Below are 20386 nucleotides of genomic sequence, written 5' to 3' on the forward strand. Positions count from 1 at the left end.
CCACTTTGTTTACATGATTGAGGCACTGAATGTATTCAGTGGAGATATAAGGAGTGATTTGTAGTGTGTGAAAGTTAAATAGGATGCACATGTAATAGGGAAGAGAGACCTACTCTGACACAAATAATAGTGATATTTTATGGTGACAATATAGTGAAGATGGGATACAGAGAAAAAAGTTTTCTTTTTTGTTTTTATTAGAGTGAAAGGGATTAACGTAAATACAATATATCTTCTAGTTACATAAACGTTTTGCGGTCTCTGTTTTTTTAATTAGCAAACCATAGTTAAAAACAGAAGGAGCTCTGTAGAGTTTTTATTGGCTGTTCATATACTTCTGTATTTATGCTGACACAGAGAATACAATGGCAAAGAGTCAGACATGACAAGCACACACGCATGCAAAGAATACAGACAATATTGCTACCGTCTCAATAGAGTGTTTTTCTTTTTTGCCATCAGGAAATGTTAGATGTTGGGTGAAGGGGAGTGGCTTCTGACAACAAGCCATTTCTCTACTAATAGAGGGCAGGAGTGATTCCATCGTTGTAATTATCATTCCTCCTGTAAGTTCTCAGGTTCAACCTAAGCATGTGTGGCATGGATCAGGGCTAGGCTGAAAGCTGTATCTGCAACAGTGTTCCCGGGACCAGAGGGCAAGACCTCGGGCAACCCTCTGAGCTTCTCTGTGTCTCTCCTGGGGTGAGAACACCCACAGGTACCTGTCCGTGCTGCTGTGATTCTGAAACCCTCTCCAAGGACCACTGAATTCCACTCCGATGCAAATGAGGGTGCGGAATGTCCGCCTCCTGGTGTTCGGATGAGGAGCTTTGCTGGTGGATTTCTGGAGAGAGAAAAGGCAGATGGGCTTAGTGGTTGGTACCCTGTGGCAATCTACAGTCTAGGAAATGTTTCAAGGGTAGGTGTTATTTCATATGCTAGTTCTAATGTTTAGAAGTGACTCCTGAACTTCTTTTGGAGAAAAGGTTAATGAAAAGAATGACAACTGCCCCAGTCCAGATCACCTCTCATTACAGATAAAGCTGGAAAGGTGTGGAGGGCTGTTCTTTCCTGGTGCTTTCTGTGAGACAGCCCTGCATGGAGACCCCCAGCCCCTCCTCCCCGGGGCTTCCTGCCCTTGTGCATGGAATGTGACTGCACTCTATTACACAGCTAAGTCTTGTCTTACTGTTGCATGGGACAGGATTGTCATCACTCTGTGAAAGGGCTATAAAGAAACCTCTCTTTTACTTTTCTAAAAACAGTCTTCTCTAGGGTAAATTATGACAGGAGGCCAGAAGAAATTGCTTCTCACTTCCCTATTCAATAGAGGGTATCTTTGCATTCACCGACACGAAGGATAACAGTTACTTTTTTCTGTATGATCTTGTGAAGGGATCTTAACTTGAAATTTTTTTTTTTCCAGTTTGCACAGAGATGAATTCTTCCATTTCATGATTACACTGTGTATACCTGGTGCCTTGTTTCATTTTAAGGATGTGGTTTTGTTAAACATGTTGAAGAGTTTTTGTGACCTGTTGCTACAATTGGATTTATTTTTCCTGTTGTTAATATCAAACAGCAAATGCGAAGACTGGGAACCATGTGTAGAAGGGTGATTGCTCTTACTGTGAACAGATTTGAATCCTCCTTTTTGTGTGAGAGTGTGATCAGCCAGCCTTGCTATCGATTTCTTCTATCGTACACTGCCAAATCTTCTATTTAAGTATTGTGAAAACTCTTTGTTTTTTTCAGGTCGAATGAGTGATTTCAGTGTAAGTGGTCATCCAATAGATTCAGAATCTAAAGAAGATGAGCCTTGTAGTGAAGAAACAGATCCAGAGCACGATCTAATTGCTGAGATTTTACCTGAGTTACTTGGTATGTTGCACAGTGAAGAGGATGAAGAAGATGAGGAGTGTGCCAATGCCACTGATGTCACGACCACCCCATCCGTGCAGTACATAAATGGGAAGCATGTAGTTACCACTGTCCCCAAGGACCCAGAAGCAGCAGAAGCTAGGCGTGGCCAGTTCGAAAGTGTTGCACCTTCTCAAAATTTTTCAGACAGCAGTGAAAGTGATAGTCATCAGTTTATAATCACCCATGCTGGATTGTCCACTGCCGTGCAACCTAATGAATCTAAAGAAACAACGGAGTCCCTTGAAATTACGTGGAGACCCGAGATTTACCCTGAAACAGCAGAGCCTTTTTCAAGCGGCGAGCCTGATATTTTCCCCACAGCTTCACTCCATGAAGGAGAAGCCACTGAGGGGCCAGACTCAATCACAGAGAAAAGTCCTGAACTTGATCATCTGGTGCATGAACATGCTGAATCAGTACCTCTGTTTCCTGAAGAGTCTTCAGGAGATACTGCCATTGACCAGGAATCTCAAAAAATCATCTTTTCAGGGGCTACCGAAGGAACCTTTGGTGAAGAGGCAGAAAAAAGTTCTACCACACATACTCCAAGTATGGTTGCAAGTTCTGTATCAGCACCTGTCTCAGAGGATGCATCATTTATCTTAACAGGCACTCCACAGTCTGATGAGCCACTGTCCACAGTAGAAAGCTGGGTGGAAATAACCCCTAGACACACTGTCGAGTTCTCAGGAAGTCCTTCAATTCCAATTCCGGAAGGCTCTGGGGAAGCAGAAGAAGACAAAGATAAAATATTTGCCATGATAACTGATTTATCACAGAGAAATACTACAGACTCCCTTGTTACTTTAGACACCAGCAAGATCATGATCACGGAGAGCCTTTTGGACGTTCCTGCAACCACTGTATATTCAATTTCTGAACAGGTTTCTGCAGTAGTGCCTACCAAATTTGTAAGGGAGACAGACACTTATGAGTGGGTTTTCAGTCCACATCTGGAGGAAACAACAAGGAAAGAGGAGGAGAAGGGAACTACAGGTACAGCTTCTACAGTTGAGGTACATTCCCCTACACAGAGATCAGATCAGTTTGTTTCACCCCCTGAGTTAGAAAGCTCAAGTGAAACTCCACCTGATGATTCAGCAGCTGCTACTAGGAAGAGTTTCATGTCCCAGATGACACCCACACAGTCTGAAAGGGATACGACACGTTCTACTGTTGTCTTTACAGAAACAGAAGTTTTAGACAATCTGGCAGCACAGACCACAGATCCCAGCCTTAGCAGTCAACCTGGGGTTCTGGAAGGGTCACCTACTGTCCCAGGGAGCCCCGTCTCTCTCTTTATGGAGCAGGGCTCCGGAGAAGCTGCTGTTGACCCAGAAACCACCACTGTTTCTTCACTTTCATTAAATTTAGAGCCTGAAATTCTAGCTGAAGAGAAGGCAGCTGGCACTTGGTCTCCAAATGTGGAAACTGTATTCCGTTTTGAGCCAACCGAACAAGTCTTGAGTACTGCAGTGGACAGGGAGGTTGCTGAAACTATAAGCCAAACATCTAAGGAAAACTTGGTTTCAGAGATCTCAGGAGAGCCAACTCACAGGGCAGAAATAAAGGGCTTTTCTACAGATTTTCCTTTGGAGGAAGATTTCAGTGGTGACTTCAGGGAATACTCGACAGTATCTTATCCCATAACAAAAGAAGAAATAGTGATGATGGAAGGCTCAGGGGATGCAGCATTTAAGGATACCCAGATGTTACCATCTGTAACACCTACCTCGGACCTCAGTAACCACACTGCTGACTCGGAAGAACCTGGCAGCACCTTGGTCAGCACCTCCGCCTTCCCTTGGGAAGAATTCACAGCCTCTGCTGAGGGCTCGGGTGAGCACTTGCTCTCAGTAAGCAGCTCTGTTGACAAAGTGTTTCCCAGTGCCGCAGGAAAAGCCTCTGGAACAGATTCCCCATTTATTGACCAACGATTGGGAGAAGAAGGTGCTATCAATGAAACTGATCAAAGATCCACCATTTTGCCAACAGCAGAAGCTGAGAGTACTAAAGCTTCAACCGAAGAGGGGGAGGTGAAGGAGAATCACACAGTTTCAATGGACTTTCCCCCAACTGTGGAGCCAGACGAATTATGGTCTAGACAAGAAGTCAACCCTGTAAGGCAAGGAAATGGAAGTGAAATAGTATCAGAGGAAAAGACTCAAGAACAAGAATCTTTTGAACCCCTTCAAAGCTCTGTTGCACCAGAACAAACAACTTTTGATTCACAGACATTTCCTGAACCTGGACTCCAAACCACAGGTTATTTCACACTAACGACAAAGAAAACTTACAGTACTGATGAAAGAATGAAGGAGGAAGTCATTTCCTTAGCTGACGTGTCCACTCCAACTCTAGATTCAAAGGGCTTGGCATTGTACACTACTCTCCCTGAAGTTACTGAAAAATCCCATTTTTTCTTAGCTACTGCCTCAGTGACTGAATCAGTACCAGCTGAAAGTGTAATTGCAGGTTCAACCATCAAAGAGGAAGAGAGTATAAAACCCTTTCCCAAAGTTACGAGCCCGATAATTAAAGAGTCAGATACAGATCTTTTATTCTCTGGACTGGGATCTGGGGAAGAAGTTTTGCCTACTCTAGGATCAGTGAATTTTACTGAAATAGAACAAGTCCTTAGCACATTATATCCCCTGACTTCTCAAGTACAAAGTTTAGAAGCCAGCATCTTAAATGATACAAGTGGAGACTATGAGGGAATGGAAAATGTAGCAAATGAAATGAGACCACTCATTTCCAAAACAGACAGCATTTTTGAAGATGGTGAGACAGCATCCAGCACAACGCTACCAGAAATTTTAAGTGACGCCAGAACAGAAGGGCCCTTCACGGCACCTCTCACTTTTTCCACAGGCCCCGGACATCCTCAAAATCAGACGCACCGTAGGGCAGAAGAAATCCAGACCAGTAGACCACAGCCTCTGACTGATCAAGTCTCTAGCGAGAATTCTATGACAGCAGAAACTAAAGAAACAGCAACCTCTGCCACTGATTTTCTGGCTAGAACATATGATCTTGAAATGGCCAAAGGATTTGTTACATCAACACCGAAACCATCTGACCTGTTTTATGAACATTCTGGAGAAGGTTCTGGGGAATTGGATGCAGTTGGTGCAGAAGTCCACGCTTCTGGAATGACTCAGGCAACTAGGCAAGGAAGCACCACCTTTGTTTCTGATAGATCCCTGGAAAAACATCCCAAGGTTCCAAGTGTCGAAGCTGTTACTGTTGATGGATTCCCGACAGTTTCAATGGTGCTGACGCTTCATCCTGAGCAGAGAGAAGGCCCTCCTGAAGCAACCGGCACACCGGCAAGCACAGCATCATATGAGAAGGCCACAGAAGGTGCGGCAGATAGTTTCCAAGACCATTTCGGGGGATTTAAGGATTCTACGCTGAAACCCGACAGAAGAAAAGCCACTGAAAGTATTATTATAGATCTGGACAAAGAGGACAAGGATTTAATATTGACAATGACGGAGAGTACCATCCTTGAAATTATACCTGAGCTCACATCAGATAAAAATACTATCATAGATATTGATCACACTAAACCAATATATGAAGACATCCTTGGAATGCAGACGGACTTGGATCCAGAAGTACCCTCGGGACCGCCTGACAGTAGTGAAGAGAGCACTCAAGTTCAAGAGAAGTATGAGGCAGCTGTTAACCTGTCTTCAACCGAGGAAAACTTTGAGGCTTCTGGTGATATTCTGCTGGCTAATTACACTCAGGCAACACCTGAATCGAAGGCTCCTGAAGACAGAAATCCATTAGATCACACAGACTTTATCTTCACGACTGGGATCCCCATGCTTAGCTCAGAGACAGAATTAGACGTTTTGCTTCCCACAGCCACATCTCTGCCCATTCTTAGTAAGTCTGCCACAGTTAATCCAGAGTCAAAAACTGAAGCCAAAACCCTGGAGGACATCTTTGAATCAAGCACTTTGTCTGATGGCCAAGCTATTGCAGACCAAAGTGAAGTCATATCAACGTTGGGCTATTTGGAAAGGACACAGAATGAGGATGAAGCAAAGAAATATGTAAGTCCCTCTTTCCAACCAGAGTTCTCTTCTGGGGCTGAGGAGGCACTGATAGATCCTACCCCCTATGTAAGTATTGGTACTACCTACCTTACGGCTCAGAGTTTAACAGAGGCACCTGATGTGATGGAAGGAGCCGGTCTGCCGGATTCCATCGACACATCCACAGTTTCAGCTTTTTCAGAGCTGCTCTCTCAGACACCATCATCTCCTCCACTCAGTGTCCACTTAGGCAGTGGAGACTCTGAGCATTCAGAGGACCCCCAGCCAAGTGCTCTGCCAAGTACAGATGCCAGCACACCCCCAGTATCCTCAGGAGAACTTGCAAACATTGAAGCGACTTTCAAACCCTCAAGTGAAGAAGACTTTCACATAACTGAGCCTCCATCCTTATCTCCTGACACAGAGCCTTCAGAAGATGAAAGTAAGCCTAAACTATTAGAACCAACAGAGGCTTCTGCCACAAAACTAATTGCTCAAGAAGAAATTGAGATTTTCCAAAATTCTGACAGCACAACCAGTGTCCAGGTTTCTGGGGAAACAGTCAAGGTGTTTCCCGGTACTGAAACCCCTGAGGCTGAGGCTACTGTCACAGCTGCAAGTGAAACGAAGTTAGAAGGTGCTACACTGCGGCCACATTCTACTTCTGCTTCTGTGATTCACGGGGTCGAGGCAGGCGTGGTGCCTCAGCCCAGTCCACAGACTTCTGAGCGGCCCACCATCCCTTCTCCTCTGGAAATAAGCCCTGAAACACAGGCAGCTTTGATCAGAGGGGAGGATTCCACAGTAGCGGCCCCCAAACAGCAAGTGCCGACGAGGATGCTTGATTCTAATAAGCAGGCAACACTAAGCACCACAGAGTTAAATACTGAGCTTGCAACACCATCATTTCCCCTTCTGGAAACTTCTAACGAAACCAGTTTCCTGATTGGCATTAATGAAGAGTCAGTGGAAGGCACAGCAATCTATTTACCAGGTAAGGACACAACGTTGATAAATCTGTTTCCAAACGTGGAAACAGTCCCTTGGTCCTAACATATTTATTTATATAATTGTGTTGTACTGTGAAAGGGGTGAAGGTTCTTTGTATTGTTCACGTACAGCAGAACAGGCCATAGTATTGATTCCCTAATGAGATGCAAAGAAAGTAAGTATAGACTGGGGGCTTCCAAGATAAACTTTGTATTTTTCTGGGTTTAAGAAACATGTTGTTTCTTTTTTTTTCAATTGCAACATGGAAAACCTGAAATTGTTAATGGTATAAAAATTCAATTTGACTTTACCCACAACTTACCTATGACTTTGTCTTAGGTCCCGTAGTTATACATCTTAGCTTTAGGAACAGGAAAAGTATCTTATTAAAAAAAAAAAACAAAAAAAACTCTAATGAATGAATGGGCAATATTAAAATCTGTCAGGCCTTTACAAATGAGACTAGTAAGTAACTCTAATACTTAACATGGTTCACACAATATCGGTTATAAGTTCATACTTTTGTGTAATTTCCTTGCTTTAGATAGGTAGTCTACCTAATGCTTCTAGCACAGTGCCTAGCCACAGTGAGTATTCATTCGGTATATATTCAAACTCTGCCTGTTGAGAGATTTCTAGTTTTTTGCCGAGTACACAGGAAGCATGAATTTGATACTGGTTCATAAAGACTATGCCATTTGAGCTTCACAGAAAGGCCACAATGCGTACATTATTATCTCCATTTAAAAGGGTAGGGCGTGGAGGTTCAGAGAGGCTCTGTAATTGGCCCAGGGTTGTAGCCACACACATCATGGTAAAGTGGTATTTGAACCCAGATGGGCCTCGCTCCAGAGTAGGTGGTTTTTTCCACTGGTCTTTGGTGGTTTTCTGTTAATATAGTATAAAAATGAATAATATTTAATTACATGTAAAGCAGAGATCTTAGAATATTTACTCTGTAGAATTTATTTTCCTTTTAGTCTAGTTGATAATGTTGAAAAGTTAAGGTTAATGGTGTTTTCCAAGAACGGTGGGAATAATAATGTTAGTGGAATCCATAAGTAGCTATCACCACCTAGTTGCTACCTAGAAAAAGAAAAAAAGAAACCAAAAAATAGTACTTCTAGGACTGTGTTGATTAAAAATATGTTTTATTTTAATGAGTATGTTTTTACAGCATGGCTATACTTAGAGTTATTCTTCTGAGCGTTGCAACCTTATCTTTTGTGTTACCAATGCTTCAGTTTTGTTGTGCTTCAGATAGTGTGAAATAGTCATAAAGTGTAACTTTTATAAATGATGAAGTATTTTGTGAATACATCTGATCAAAGGTGGCTGATGGATTTTTTTTTTTTTTTGGTCACTCTTTATTGCATCTGTAAATGATAACCTAGTAATCTGGCCAATATTTATTCTTTTGTAATTTAGTTGAAATATACTTCAGGTTAGAGGAAATACGATAGAGAAATCACTGGTAATAACTATATCTATAGAGAGAGTTGGATTTGACAAATGAGAAATGTGTACCAGTTGCCCAATTCGTAATGTTTACCTAGAATCAGAGCTTGCGTCTTTGCAAAACAAAGTGTCACTTTAGGTGAATTCAGTAAAAAAAAAGCTCCTATTGGATTGCCTGGTCTATTTGCTGCAGTTTCAACTTTCCGAGATGACTACACACTGCTTAGGGAAGAATAAAATGAGTGAAAACAAAACTGTTCTCCTAATCGAAACTGCCTTCAGTTCACAGCCCCCTCCCTCGCCAAGCCCTTGTCCTGCACTCTCTCATGATGTCCCGTGTCTGTGGTGGGAGTAACGCTGTACTTCACATTTCTGTGGCACGTCACTTTACCAACCACTTTCACTTTAGTGTCATTTTGGTTTTGCACTGAGAGCAGCATGTAGAAGTGTTGTTGACCGTAGCCTTGTCATCTAAGCAGCGTATTTTCAAAAGCAGAAGGCAAAAGTAGGGAGATCTTTAGAATTATAGGGAGAGTCTTAGCACAGTTGGGGTCACTTTTGAAGAAACAGTTGCAAACATCTGAATTAACCTAATTATCATGAACCCACACGTGCACATGTGCCCCATCAATTCTTTCTAGTAGTCCAGAATTTCCTTAACACTCAGAAAGTGTGAGTTTGACTTTCCTGGGTGGGAAAGGCTCAGTTATTTTCTATAGCCATACCTGTTTCTCATGTTTCATAAGTGGATATCTTCTTTTCTTCATGTGCAATTATTTCAGACTTTCAGGTCTTAAAATTTTTGAAACTATATAGCCTATTTATTTCAGTTCTTTTGTAAAAAATGGTTAGCTCTCATTTGGATTCTTAAACATTGAAGCAAGCACTTCTGGAAAAGTATTCAAATAATATATATAAGCTATTAATATAAATATAATTACCCCTGGGATATTACAGAAAAACAGATGTGCCTCAGTTAGTCTAAAAGTACTTGGATTTAGAAAATATGTATTAAACTGTTTTCTTCTCATACATTTGTACCTCTGGCCTTTATATTGATCACCTAGGAGTGTCAATTTTGTGTTTTTAATAAGAAAATTGTAATAAAAGTTTGGGGTTTCACTTAAGGTGAGATTTTTGTATTTGGGTTTGTTTTTACACAGTAGAGTTTAATCCATGTGTTGCTTTTCTTCAAGTATAGTTTAAAGGAGTACAATTGGAACGTGTTTTTGGAAAAAGCATATTAATGTAGCAGAAGAGACTTCAGTGCACACTTTCGAAGAAAAAGTTTCTGAGCATTAAGTGGTAAAAGGCAATAATAATTTAAATGATGGTAACAAGCCAATGCTAAAAAGAATGCATGTTCTGTGTATCCAGCCATTTCACATGAACTAACCTCGTTTAAAAGAATACATGTTCCATTCACTGTGCACATACGTGTAATCATTTTGACTAAAATCAATTGCCATTATCATGCCAACTAAATCTGCAGTAGAATATATTAATTAGTTGCCAGATACCATACAAAATACTGTTTAAAAATAATGATGATTGATTGGATTCCAGAAATGAATAGATGCAATTTGTAATAATTAGTTATAATGCCAAGAAACACTCCAGAGAGTAAAGTTAATCTTAATTTTTATGTGTAGTGCTATGGTAAAGCCTTATGTTCTGGTAGCAAAAAACGGCATTTTTATGCTAAAATATGTTGAAACTGAGAGATGAGCCTAATTGCTCTTCTTACTTTCCTGAACCTGGTAGGACCTGATCGTTGCAAAACGAACCCGTGCCTCAATGGGGGCACCTGTTATCCTACTGAAACTTCCTACGTGTGCACCTGCGTGCCAGGATACAGTGGTGATCGGTGTGAACTTGGTAAGATGTTCTTCCCTGAAAGACCATAGTGCTTTTCCAGAAGACATATTGGGGGAGAGTTTATGTTGCTTGGATCCATCAGAGGATTTCAGAGAAGCCCATTGTAGATGAATGGTGTGTTAGATGAAATTAAAATCATAGAGTAATTTAAGTACTCTATGGGAAACAGGGATAGATGTTTATTGAATTTTCTTGATATCACCAGGACTCAAGGAAGATTACTGAGGTCAGTTGTATTTATGTGTGGTTTTCACACTCAGGCTTTACAAATGTAAAGTTTGATATATAGTATTTGCTTACATACTGACAAAAATTTTAACCTGTCTCCAAATCTGTGTATCAATAAATTATCAATTTAAGTACAAATTTCTTTTAAAAAGCTCTATTTAAAAAATGGATTTCCCAGATGGCGCTAGTGGTAAAGAACCTGCTTGCCAATGCAGGAGACCTAAGAGACGCAGATTTGATCCCTGGGTCGGGAAGATCCCCTGGAGAAGGAAATGGTGACCCACTCCAGCATCCTTGCCTGGGTAATCCCAAAGACAGAGGAGCCTGGTGGGCTACAGTCCATGAGGTCACAGTCAGACATGACATAGTGACTAAACAACAATTTAAAAAATAGGGAGTTTTTATGTTTTGAGATGACTTGCTGCTCTGGCGTGTCATGGGAAAGTACCTTCTCTGGCTGTGCCCAGAGACCAGCCTAGTCCATTTCTCCCTTGAGGAGCTGTGACATTGTTGTCTTCCTCCTCTCTTTGGATTCCAAAGAACGTCATTGTCTCTTTACTAAATCAGTCCCTTTTACTTCCATTCTTATTTGGGGTTCCTTCTCCTGAAGAAAAATTTAAAAAGGACTCCAGTTTTGATTTGGCTAAATATAGACCTTGACCCTCAGAGAAGGTGATGGCACCCCACTCCAGTACTCTTGTCTGGAAAATCCCATGGACAGAGGAGCCTGGTAGGCTGCAGTCCATGGGGTCGTGAAGAGTCGGACACGACTGAGCGACTTCAATTTCACTTTTCACTTTCATGCATTGGAGAAGGAAATGGCAACCCACTCCAGTGTTCTTGCCTGGAGAATCCCAGGGATGGGGGAGCCTGGTGGGCTGCCGTCTATGGGGTCGCACAGAGTCGGACATGACTGAAGCGACTTAGCAGTAGCAGCAGACCTTGACCCTAAGAAATAAAATGATGGGAGCTACTCATCGGGTGCTCCTTTTAGCAGTACCATAGTGGTTTTCTCATAATGACAGAATAAAGATTATACTTTAGATTACACAGAAATGTTGAGATAAAACCCCCAGCATTCATGTTAAAAGAGTGCTTATCTTTAAAAAAAAAAAAAAGCAAAAGTCAACGGAGCTAGTAAGTTCTATTTGTGTGCTAACCAGTGAAGACAGAGATCACAATAGATAACATTTAAGAAATCATTATGTCTTAAATATCAAATTTACATATTTTATGTGGTTTAGCTGCTAAATCCTGTCTGTCTCTTTGCAATCCCCTGGACTGTAGCTTTCCAGGCCCTTCTGTCCAAGAAATTCTCCAGGCAGGAATACTGGAGTGGGGTACCATTTCCTTCTCCAGGGCATCTTCCTGACCCAGGGATCAAGATAGGTCTCCTGCATTGGCAAACAGGTTCTTTAGCACTGAGCCACGTGGGAAGCCCTCAAATTTATGTGTGCAATATAAAAGTATATGTGTGACCCCCATTTTTTTTCACATTACAATCAATTGAAAATAATTTAATGAGTTAATATATGTGAAACTGTTTGATCAATGACTGGCACTTAGCAAACATATAAAACCATTATTATGATATTAATATATTATCATTTCTACTAAGGTCATTTCTTTAGGTAAGAATACAGCATATACCTCTTAGAAATTTAATTTATTTTTTATATTTATTTTTGGACTTCCCTTGTGGCTCAGTGGTAAAGAATCTGCCTGCTATATGGGAGATGCAGGAGATGTGGGTTAGATCCGTGGGTTGAGAAGATCCTCTGGAGGAGGGGATGGCAACCCACTCCATATTCTTGCCTGGAGAACCCCCACTGACAGAGGAGCCTGGCAGGCTACAGTCCAGGGGGTCGCAAAGAGGTGGACATGACCAAAGTGACCGAACACACATATATTCATTTTTAATACTTATATAAACATTAACTAAATTTTTAGTGTAACTGCAAAATGCAATGAAATAAAGGCATTAGTTACATCACAAGAGATCATAGATGTCTGTTAGAAAGTTTGCATTCAATATAGACACTGAAATTAGGGAGGATTTTCATAAGTGGGAGAGAAAGACTCGACACAGCAAACGAAAGCAGAGACCGCAAACGCAGGAAGCATCTGGGGGACCGCAAGTATTCTGGATGCCTACTTAGTGGGTTGTGAGAGAGAAACACTGGGAAAGAACAGTGGAAAGCTAGCTGGATCTAGGTCTAAAGTCTAAGACTTTAGTGTACATGAGAATCACCTGGAGGGCTTGGTAAAACACAATTTGTTGTTCCCATCCTCCAAATATCAGTCAGTAAGTCTTGGATGGGCCTGGGAACATGCATTTCTGATATTCTCAGGTGATACCGATACTGCTGGTCCAGGGACCGCATTCTGACGACTGGCACCCTGGATAATTGGGGTCCTCGGAATACTTAGATGCCAATGAGGGAGAATGGATATGTGTATATATGGCTGAGTCCCTTTGCTGTGCGCCTGAAACTATCACAGCATTGTTAATTGGCTATACTCCAATATAAAATTAAAAGTTTTGTAAAAATTGAAAAATAAATTTAAACATTTAAAAAGATTAAAAAAAAGCCAGTGAATAAAATTATCCTGATGGTGTCTAAAGAAGATGACAATCAGCTGAATGAAGGATATATTGGAAAGGGAAGGGTCTGGAGGCTATGAAGCCAGTGAAGTATTTTCAGTGATTCACAACTGAGGTGGTCAGGGCATGAGTCAGAATTGGGGGTGGGAAGGCTAGGGGGATTCTTTATTGGTTTTAATGCTCATGGGACTCATCTAACAGCAATGGAGATAATGACCTTACTCTGAATATACTTGAAATTTTCTTAGGGTTGCCAGATTTAACAAATAAAAATATTAGATCAGTGACACTTAAATTTCAGATTTAAAAAAGAAGAGTTTTTAGTACAAGTTTGCCCTAAATAAAGGATGTGACATACTAAAATTTCTTTTTTTCAATCGAATTCAAATTTAACTGGCTATCCTGTATTTTACCTGGCAATCTTATGAAATAGGATCTTTTGACCTTTTACTGAAAGTACTTTTGTGGCTTTTATTATAGATTTTGATGAATGTCATTCTAATCCTTGTCGCAATGGAGCCACATGTATTGACGGTTTTAATACCTTCAGGTGTCTCTGCCTCCCGAGCTATGTTGGTGCACTCTGTGAGCAAGGTAAGAGCTTTTGCAACATTTGCATGAAGAACAGTATTGATACTTCATCTCAACTGTTAATTCTAGACAGCCCTTTGTCATAATTATTTGGATTTTATTGTTGTTGTTAGCAATTTTGACCGTACTGTATATTCTTTTCTGCAGAGGAAATTCGCAGATTGCCAAAATACATTAGGTTTCCTGATGCGTTTTTAGCTCACAACATTTGAACAATAATGTTCATTTGATCATTGTTGTTTTACTGATAGAATGGAATTGCAGACAGGCATGCTGAGCCTTTAAGGACATCCATCCACCAAAAGGAACACTGTGGTACATATTCTTCCTGGGGACAGACTAGTCATGGACCTTAATCACATACGTAGCTTGTACCAAGGATATGGAATTCAGTGTTAATTGCCTTTATTTTCTCCTCTCAGCATTTGAGACTCAATGGTCTTATTGTTCATAGTTGATCATCTCTGGAGAATGAGTTAATGTAGTTGTGTGAATACATTCACCTTGACTTGGCAAATACTACAGAAAAGATATTATGAACCAGGTTGCTTTCCTACTGAAGAAAAATCTATTTTTTTCTGAATGAAAGGCCTAAATTCATGATGGCTTGAATTGAGTGATCCCTGTAATTTGCATTTTATGGCCAACCTGAGAGTGTATTTTGGGTGGTTAACGGTAACATTTCTGAGCCCATCAATCAGAAACAGATTGCATACTCAGCACACTCAGTTTTGGAACATCGATTTCCTCTCCTTAAAGTCATACAGTGGTTTGGCTTTGATAAAAGTGCTTAATGCCAAACTTCCATTCCACCAGACAAAATGAAAATGAGTGTCTAATAACTCAGACACATTGGTCTGGCCCCACATTCCGCTTTGCAGCATGAATCTGGATGTCAACACAATTAAAGCAAAGCTAAAAGGAGTGTGCATTGAATTGCCAAAGGAAAGGGATGGATGATGTTTGGGTTTTTTAGGGTTTTCTTTTCTTTTTCCTTACTGCATAGGATGGGTCTGTTTTAAAATTGTAAAATATAAATATGATAATTGACCAAATAAGATCCTCTTCTTTAAAGAAAACAGTGGGAAAGATGCTATTTTTTGAAGAAAACAAAAGAGTGAGGTGCTTGAGCCTTTTTTATGTGTTAAAATGATTCTGGCTTCACTTAGTTCCCAGTACAAGGAGTGATTCAAAAAATTATTTGTGCCACAAGTGTTCTGAACACCTGCGGTCTTACAGGCACTGTTCTGGGTGCTGGTGATAGAGCTCTGAACAAAACAAAGGCTCTGATCTTCTTGACTCAGCATAATTCTTGGCAGGGAATACAAAGAGATACTATTTGTTGGTTACTTTTTAATTTACCACATGCTTCAAGGTACACCATTTCCTTTGGCTGACAGCAATATTTCTGTGGGTTAAGTGGACCAGAAATTGAGGCCCAGGAAGGAAAAGTGATGTGTTCAAGGTCACACAGCTAGTAAATTAGAGAGTGGGAAGAATGAACCTCAGTGGCCTTGGGAAGCCCAGATTTCTTCAACATCTTCACTCTTCTGAAGTAACTCTTAAGGAGAAGCATTTTATTTATATGTGAAGCTGATAGACTCAGCAGTAACATCCTTGGAAGGGAGTTTGGGGGCAATTACCTTTTACTTCCTTTTAAGAGAATATTAAAAAGAAAAAGTTTTCATTTTTCATCTCGTTTCTGGTATCGCCTTTCAGGTACCTTCTATTTTATCTTACAGCAAGGTTTGCTGAGGAATAGCTACCCCAGTCTGTTTACCAGATGCAGCTGTGCTCCTGTGATTTACTGCCAGGACACTGAAAGATTTTTTTCTCCTCTTTTCAGGTTGCCTAAGAACAAATGTTTTCTTCATTAACAGCGGCATTGTTGTCTAAACAGTTTTCTATCCAAATTTTGGTGATGACTGTGTTGTTTCTTCAGCTGACCTTTTCTGTTCTCTGCTTTAGTAACTTCCCAACTCCCAGCAACTCTGAAAGAGGGGACGCATTTGGTGGAATGATAACAGATCTTAAAATCTAGAAGAAGGTCTTAGAACCATGGAGGGACAGTTCTGTACACACAATTTGCCCCCAAGTCAAGATACATCTTGCCAAACAGAAGTGCCAGAGTGTTGACAGTTTCTTATGGCTTGTGGGCTATATGTTAGGAGTGTTGAAAACGTTACCTATATAGCATAAGGAGAATAGCGTTTTAGTGAGGTTGTTTAAGAACGACAATTTCAGCCTCTGTGGTCATGAACAAGTGTTGTTATAATCTCCCCATCTTCCCCCAACATACACAGGCCAAACTAAATGTGGGACTTTGTAGTATAACCTATAGACTATAGGAGTCTTAAAGCATAAGAAATATTCCCAAACGTAGACTGATGCCTAAGAAAGCATCATCTGAAAGCATTGCCTTTTAATAAATAAGATGTGTGTCACATTATTTTTAGCTAAGATTGAAAAGACAAACTGCTTCTGATAACTCCTTTCAGAATTGCATGCTAGAAGGTGCTGCCTGACACATAGTCCTTCATTACGTGTTTGTTGAATTCACGAATAATAAGAATTAAGTGAATTGGTGTGGTTATTTGGCTTCTTTAAAAAAAAATTCACTCTGTTAAGTATTTGCACATCTATTTACAATCATTGGAAGAGTACAGATAAATAATCTGTCCCTGTTTGGTTTTAGCAGAAACACTGCCTCTATTTTCTGTACACATGTGCTAACTGAGAAAGGAACTGGGGCAGTGTCATGGTCATGTATCTAAATTTTTAGGATCATTTGGTTTTCTGTACTTAAGAGGAAAATACTTTCTCTTAGTGACAAAAGACAAAGAAAACCAGACCAAAACTGTTTAGGCTAATAGAGGATAAGAAAGAGGGTAGAGAATAATTTTTTTCTGATGTATTATTCAGTAAGTTAGGGATCCTCTAGAATCTTAAACTGTGTTTCTTCAAATAAATGATAATTTCCAAGGTTATGGTTGAATGGTATCACCAACTCGATGGACATGAGTTTGATCAAGCTCTGGGAGTTGGTGATGGACAGGGAAGCCTGGCGTGCTGCAGTCCCTGGGGTCACAGAGTCAGACATGACCGAGCGACTGAACTGAACTGATGCTATTACCGTATCACAGCACTGACTGGCAGAAAGGATATTTCAACAAATTTCCTGATTCTACCTCTCCCCCGCCCCCGCAACCCTTTCATATATAAAGATCTGTTTCCTCTACACCCCTCCCACTTCTCCTCTGAAATCTTCCATGTGAACTTTCCAAAAGAAAACCCGCTATTTCCAAGTAGCCAAAATAGGCTTCCTTCTTGGGTTCTGAGTGCTACTGTTATAAAACTGCCTATCTGTGTCTTGAGTCCTTTCCTATGAGATTGGTGGTATCCAAACAACTCTGTAATACAACTCAAAACTTCCAGTGCACTTTGTTGAAATCAATTAGTCAGCTGGCTCTAACTAAACAACAGGCCTGATAGACTAAACTGAAATAAGGACTGTTCTCAGAGATAAGCTGCATCTGTTGTATGATTCTGGCTTAATCACTGAAGCCAGGAAAAAAGTTAAGTCTCTCATCATGCATGATTTCCCACAATGAGTTATAGGAGGAGGAATAAATGGAGTGAGAATCAGGAAACAATCTGACTTTCAGCTTGGCCCCCAAGTCAGACATATAAAATGAGCATTTATTTCATCTAATAGAGTTTTGTTATCTTCATCAATCAGTAAAATTTAGGGGAGGGGCGTCTGATCATTAGGTAATGTGGAGTTTTCACAGTGTCCCCAGTTTCATAAACTTGGCCATTTTGTTCGTTTTTACATGTAACTGGTTCAATATCTTTGTGAGATGCTTTATGAAAGTTAAAATGATTTCTATTGATCATCATTTAATGCATATTTTAATCTCACCTGTGAGTGGGCTTGGAGAAGGCAATGGCACCCCACTCCAGTACTCTTGCCTGGAAAATCCCATGGACGGAGGAGCCTGGTGGGCTGCAGTCCATGGGGTCGCTAACAGTCAGACACGACTGAGCGACTTCACTTTCACTTTTCACTTTCCTGCATTGGAGAAGGAAATGGCACCCTACTCCAGTGTTCTTGCCTGGAGAATCCAGGGACAGCGGAGCCTGGTGGGCTGCCGTCTCTGGGGTCGCACAGAGTCGGACACGACTGAAGCGACTTAGCAGCAGCAGTGAATGGGCTAGTCTGAGAAGGTTGCCAATGAGAGGTCAGCGCTATGTGCAAGACTCCTTTCTTTTGATATACTTAAAAAGTGGCAATCTAGAAAATATAGCTGAAGTTTACTGCCAGTGTAAAATTTAAACATATTTGACAAATGTTTTCATCTCACCAGGATACTGGTTATAGTATGCTTGTTTCAAAAGAGAAAAAGTATATGTATATATTAATACACATACACATATCTACATATGTGCATATGGCTTGATGGAATGAGGGGTACTAAGTTAAAGTCACTCTTGATAAACTTCAAATCCTGATGCTTTTGCACTGGGAGTTACCTATGTTCCCTCTCCTTTTGGCTCACAGTTGTTAGTTATATCCCAGAAGCTGCCAACTGATGAAGAATTTTTTCCTCTTAGTAAATCTACGTGACAAACCTGTGACCATGCAACTCTCTCTCTGGGAAGTGGGGAAGGACTATTTCCAGAGCCTTTGAAGTCATTATGCAAATAGAGCATTCATAATCCTTTTAGCAAGAATTCTTATCTTATCATTTGACTGATTTCTCTTTAGAAAAGTTTGGTAAGAAATTATTACCCCAGTTGCTTCACAAGTGAGTCAGTAGACTCTGCAGCCTACAGAGGTTTTGAATGGCCCCTTTTCCAGTTTTTCTCCTGCTGATACTGGCTTTCATCAAGGAAAGTGCAGTTCGATAGTGCCTTTCCAGTCCTAAGATGTATTGTCACTCACTTGGCAGGAATCACTTGGGCTCTCTTTATCATGATTTCTTTGTCACTGTAACCAAAATTGGTGAATCCCTTGCTTCAGGGACATTGCATTGATGTGGCTTGGGATTTCTATGAACTTTTGGATGAGTGAACCCAGTTTGAATGATATAGGTGAGTTTAATGAGCCCATCCTTGTTTCTTCCCAGACACGGAGACATGTGACTACGGCTGGCACAAATTTCAAGGGCAGTGCTACAAGTACTTTGCCCATCGACGGACGTGGGATGCAGCTGAACGGGAATGCCGTCTGCAGGGCGCCCATCTCACCAGTATTCTGTCTCACGAGGAACAAATGTTTGTGAATCGTATGTACCAAATATACATGGGTTTTCATTCAATCTTACCACCTTCTTAGTTTTTCCTGTATCTAACTGAAACAAGTAGCATTCTCAGTTGTGACCCAACTTATTAAATCCCTCATCTGTAAAATGCTTAAAATCATCTCTCCTATGTGAGTCCCCTATTTTGAGAAACATTCAACTGTAACATGGGCAGACATTTCTTGATTTGCCACCAGAAATAGTTGAAATAGCATGCTATAGGTGGAATCATATGAAATTGCTATTCAATCATTTTTTAACTTACAGAAATGACCACCTCTTAAGTTTCCAATCTAATTCTTCCCATACTTTTTGGTCTTTGAATATGTACATATGTTGTCTAAAGTTAAAGAGAAAATTGCTTTCAATTATTTTTACCCCACTAATTAAAATTAAATTATAATAGCACCCTAATGTTATTCTCTGTGCATAATTGGCTTATGGATGCTGAAAGCTAATGAAACTTATTACCAGAGCTATTTAATAACTTCCTAGACTATGGCAAAGAGGAGGGCAGCTAGCGTTTATGTAGAAAATACGTAGAAATTTTTTGCTCATGAAGCATTGTTTGATGATCTATTTAATATGTTCTTATGATGCCTGCTATCTTTTAGAAGTTTGATTGTTAATTTGCAATCTGGGTAGAGGTTCATTTAACTGTTTTCATGGTGTCTTTGCCTGTGACTCATTCCATGGTGAAAGTCATTATTTTTGAGGAAGTTTTGCAGAACTGTCCAGTCTAGGTGCTCACCATTAAAAATGCTTTGAGAAGAAACATGTGGCTTCCAAAATGAGTCTAGTATGGGTGAGATCTGTCACATTTTATTGGTTCACTGAACTTTTGCCAACTGCACAGCTTAATAAAAAAAAGTGGAAAGTTTCTATCGTGAGTAAAGATGGAAAAAATTACTTAATTGTAGTAAACTGCTAGGGAAATAATTGTCCATGTCTGATATTTTGTTCACGATATTTGCAAATTAGCTTTTTAGTTTAAAACACGTTGGGCAGAAGAACAAAAGATAGTTAGACCATGAAAGATTTTTATGAGCAACTAAACAGAAATTCAGCCAGGAGAGGATTCATGATTCAGTCCGAAAATAACTTTCTTTGATACATTTCATCCATAATTGGGAAAGGCAATAAAAATGTCTGTGTTGTTCTCCTTCTCAGGTGTGGGCCATGATTATCAGTGGATAGGTCTCAATGACAAGATGTTTGAGCATGACTTCCGTTGGACTGATGGCAGCACACTGGTAAGTTGCTGATTAAAATGATACCAATTCTAGAACTTGGTAATGTGGGTTGCTGGCATTTTACTGAGACACATTAGGCTGCAGACCAATTAAACATCTTGCTCA

The 20386-nt window shown here is 40.4% G+C and overlaps 1 protein-coding gene and 1 long non-coding RNA gene across 5 annotated transcripts in view; one reads left to right on the forward strand and one right to left on the reverse strand.

Moving 5' to 3' along the window:
- Positions 1-20386, forward strand: part of VCAN (versican) — a 119145-nt gene that overhangs the window by 68281 nt on the left and 30478 nt on the right. For 3 of the 4 annotated variants that reach the window (XM_055563333.1, XM_055563342.1, XM_055563346.1), the window contains 5 exons: positions 1756-6969; positions 10188-10301; positions 13615-13728; positions 18855-19013; positions 20199-20281. In XM_055563333.1, coding sequence (XP_055419308.1) covers positions 1756-6969; positions 10188-10301; positions 13615-13728; positions 18855-19013; positions 20199-20281 — 5684 coding nt within the window. The remainder of the gene's footprint in view (positions 1-1755; positions 6970-10187; positions 10302-13614; positions 13729-18854; positions 19014-20198; positions 20282-20386) is intronic. The other variant, XM_055563353.1, reaches the window with a different exon arrangement.
- LOC129638839 (uncharacterized) lies at positions 718-18605 on the reverse strand. Its single transcript, XR_008708060.1, has 4 exons — positions 18518-18605; positions 7288-7326; positions 2500-2643; positions 718-844 (listed from the first exon to the last, which is right to left on the reverse strand). It is a non-coding gene; the product is annotated as an uncharacterized LOC129638839 (long non-coding RNA).

Source organism: Bubalus kerabau, chromosome 1, assembly GCF_029407905.1.
Source record: "Bubalus kerabau isolate K-KA32 ecotype Philippines breed swamp buffalo chromosome 1, PCC_UOA_SB_1v2, whole genome shotgun sequence".
NCBI lineage: Eukaryota > Metazoa > Chordata > Mammalia > Artiodactyla > Bovidae > Bubalus > Bubalus kerabau.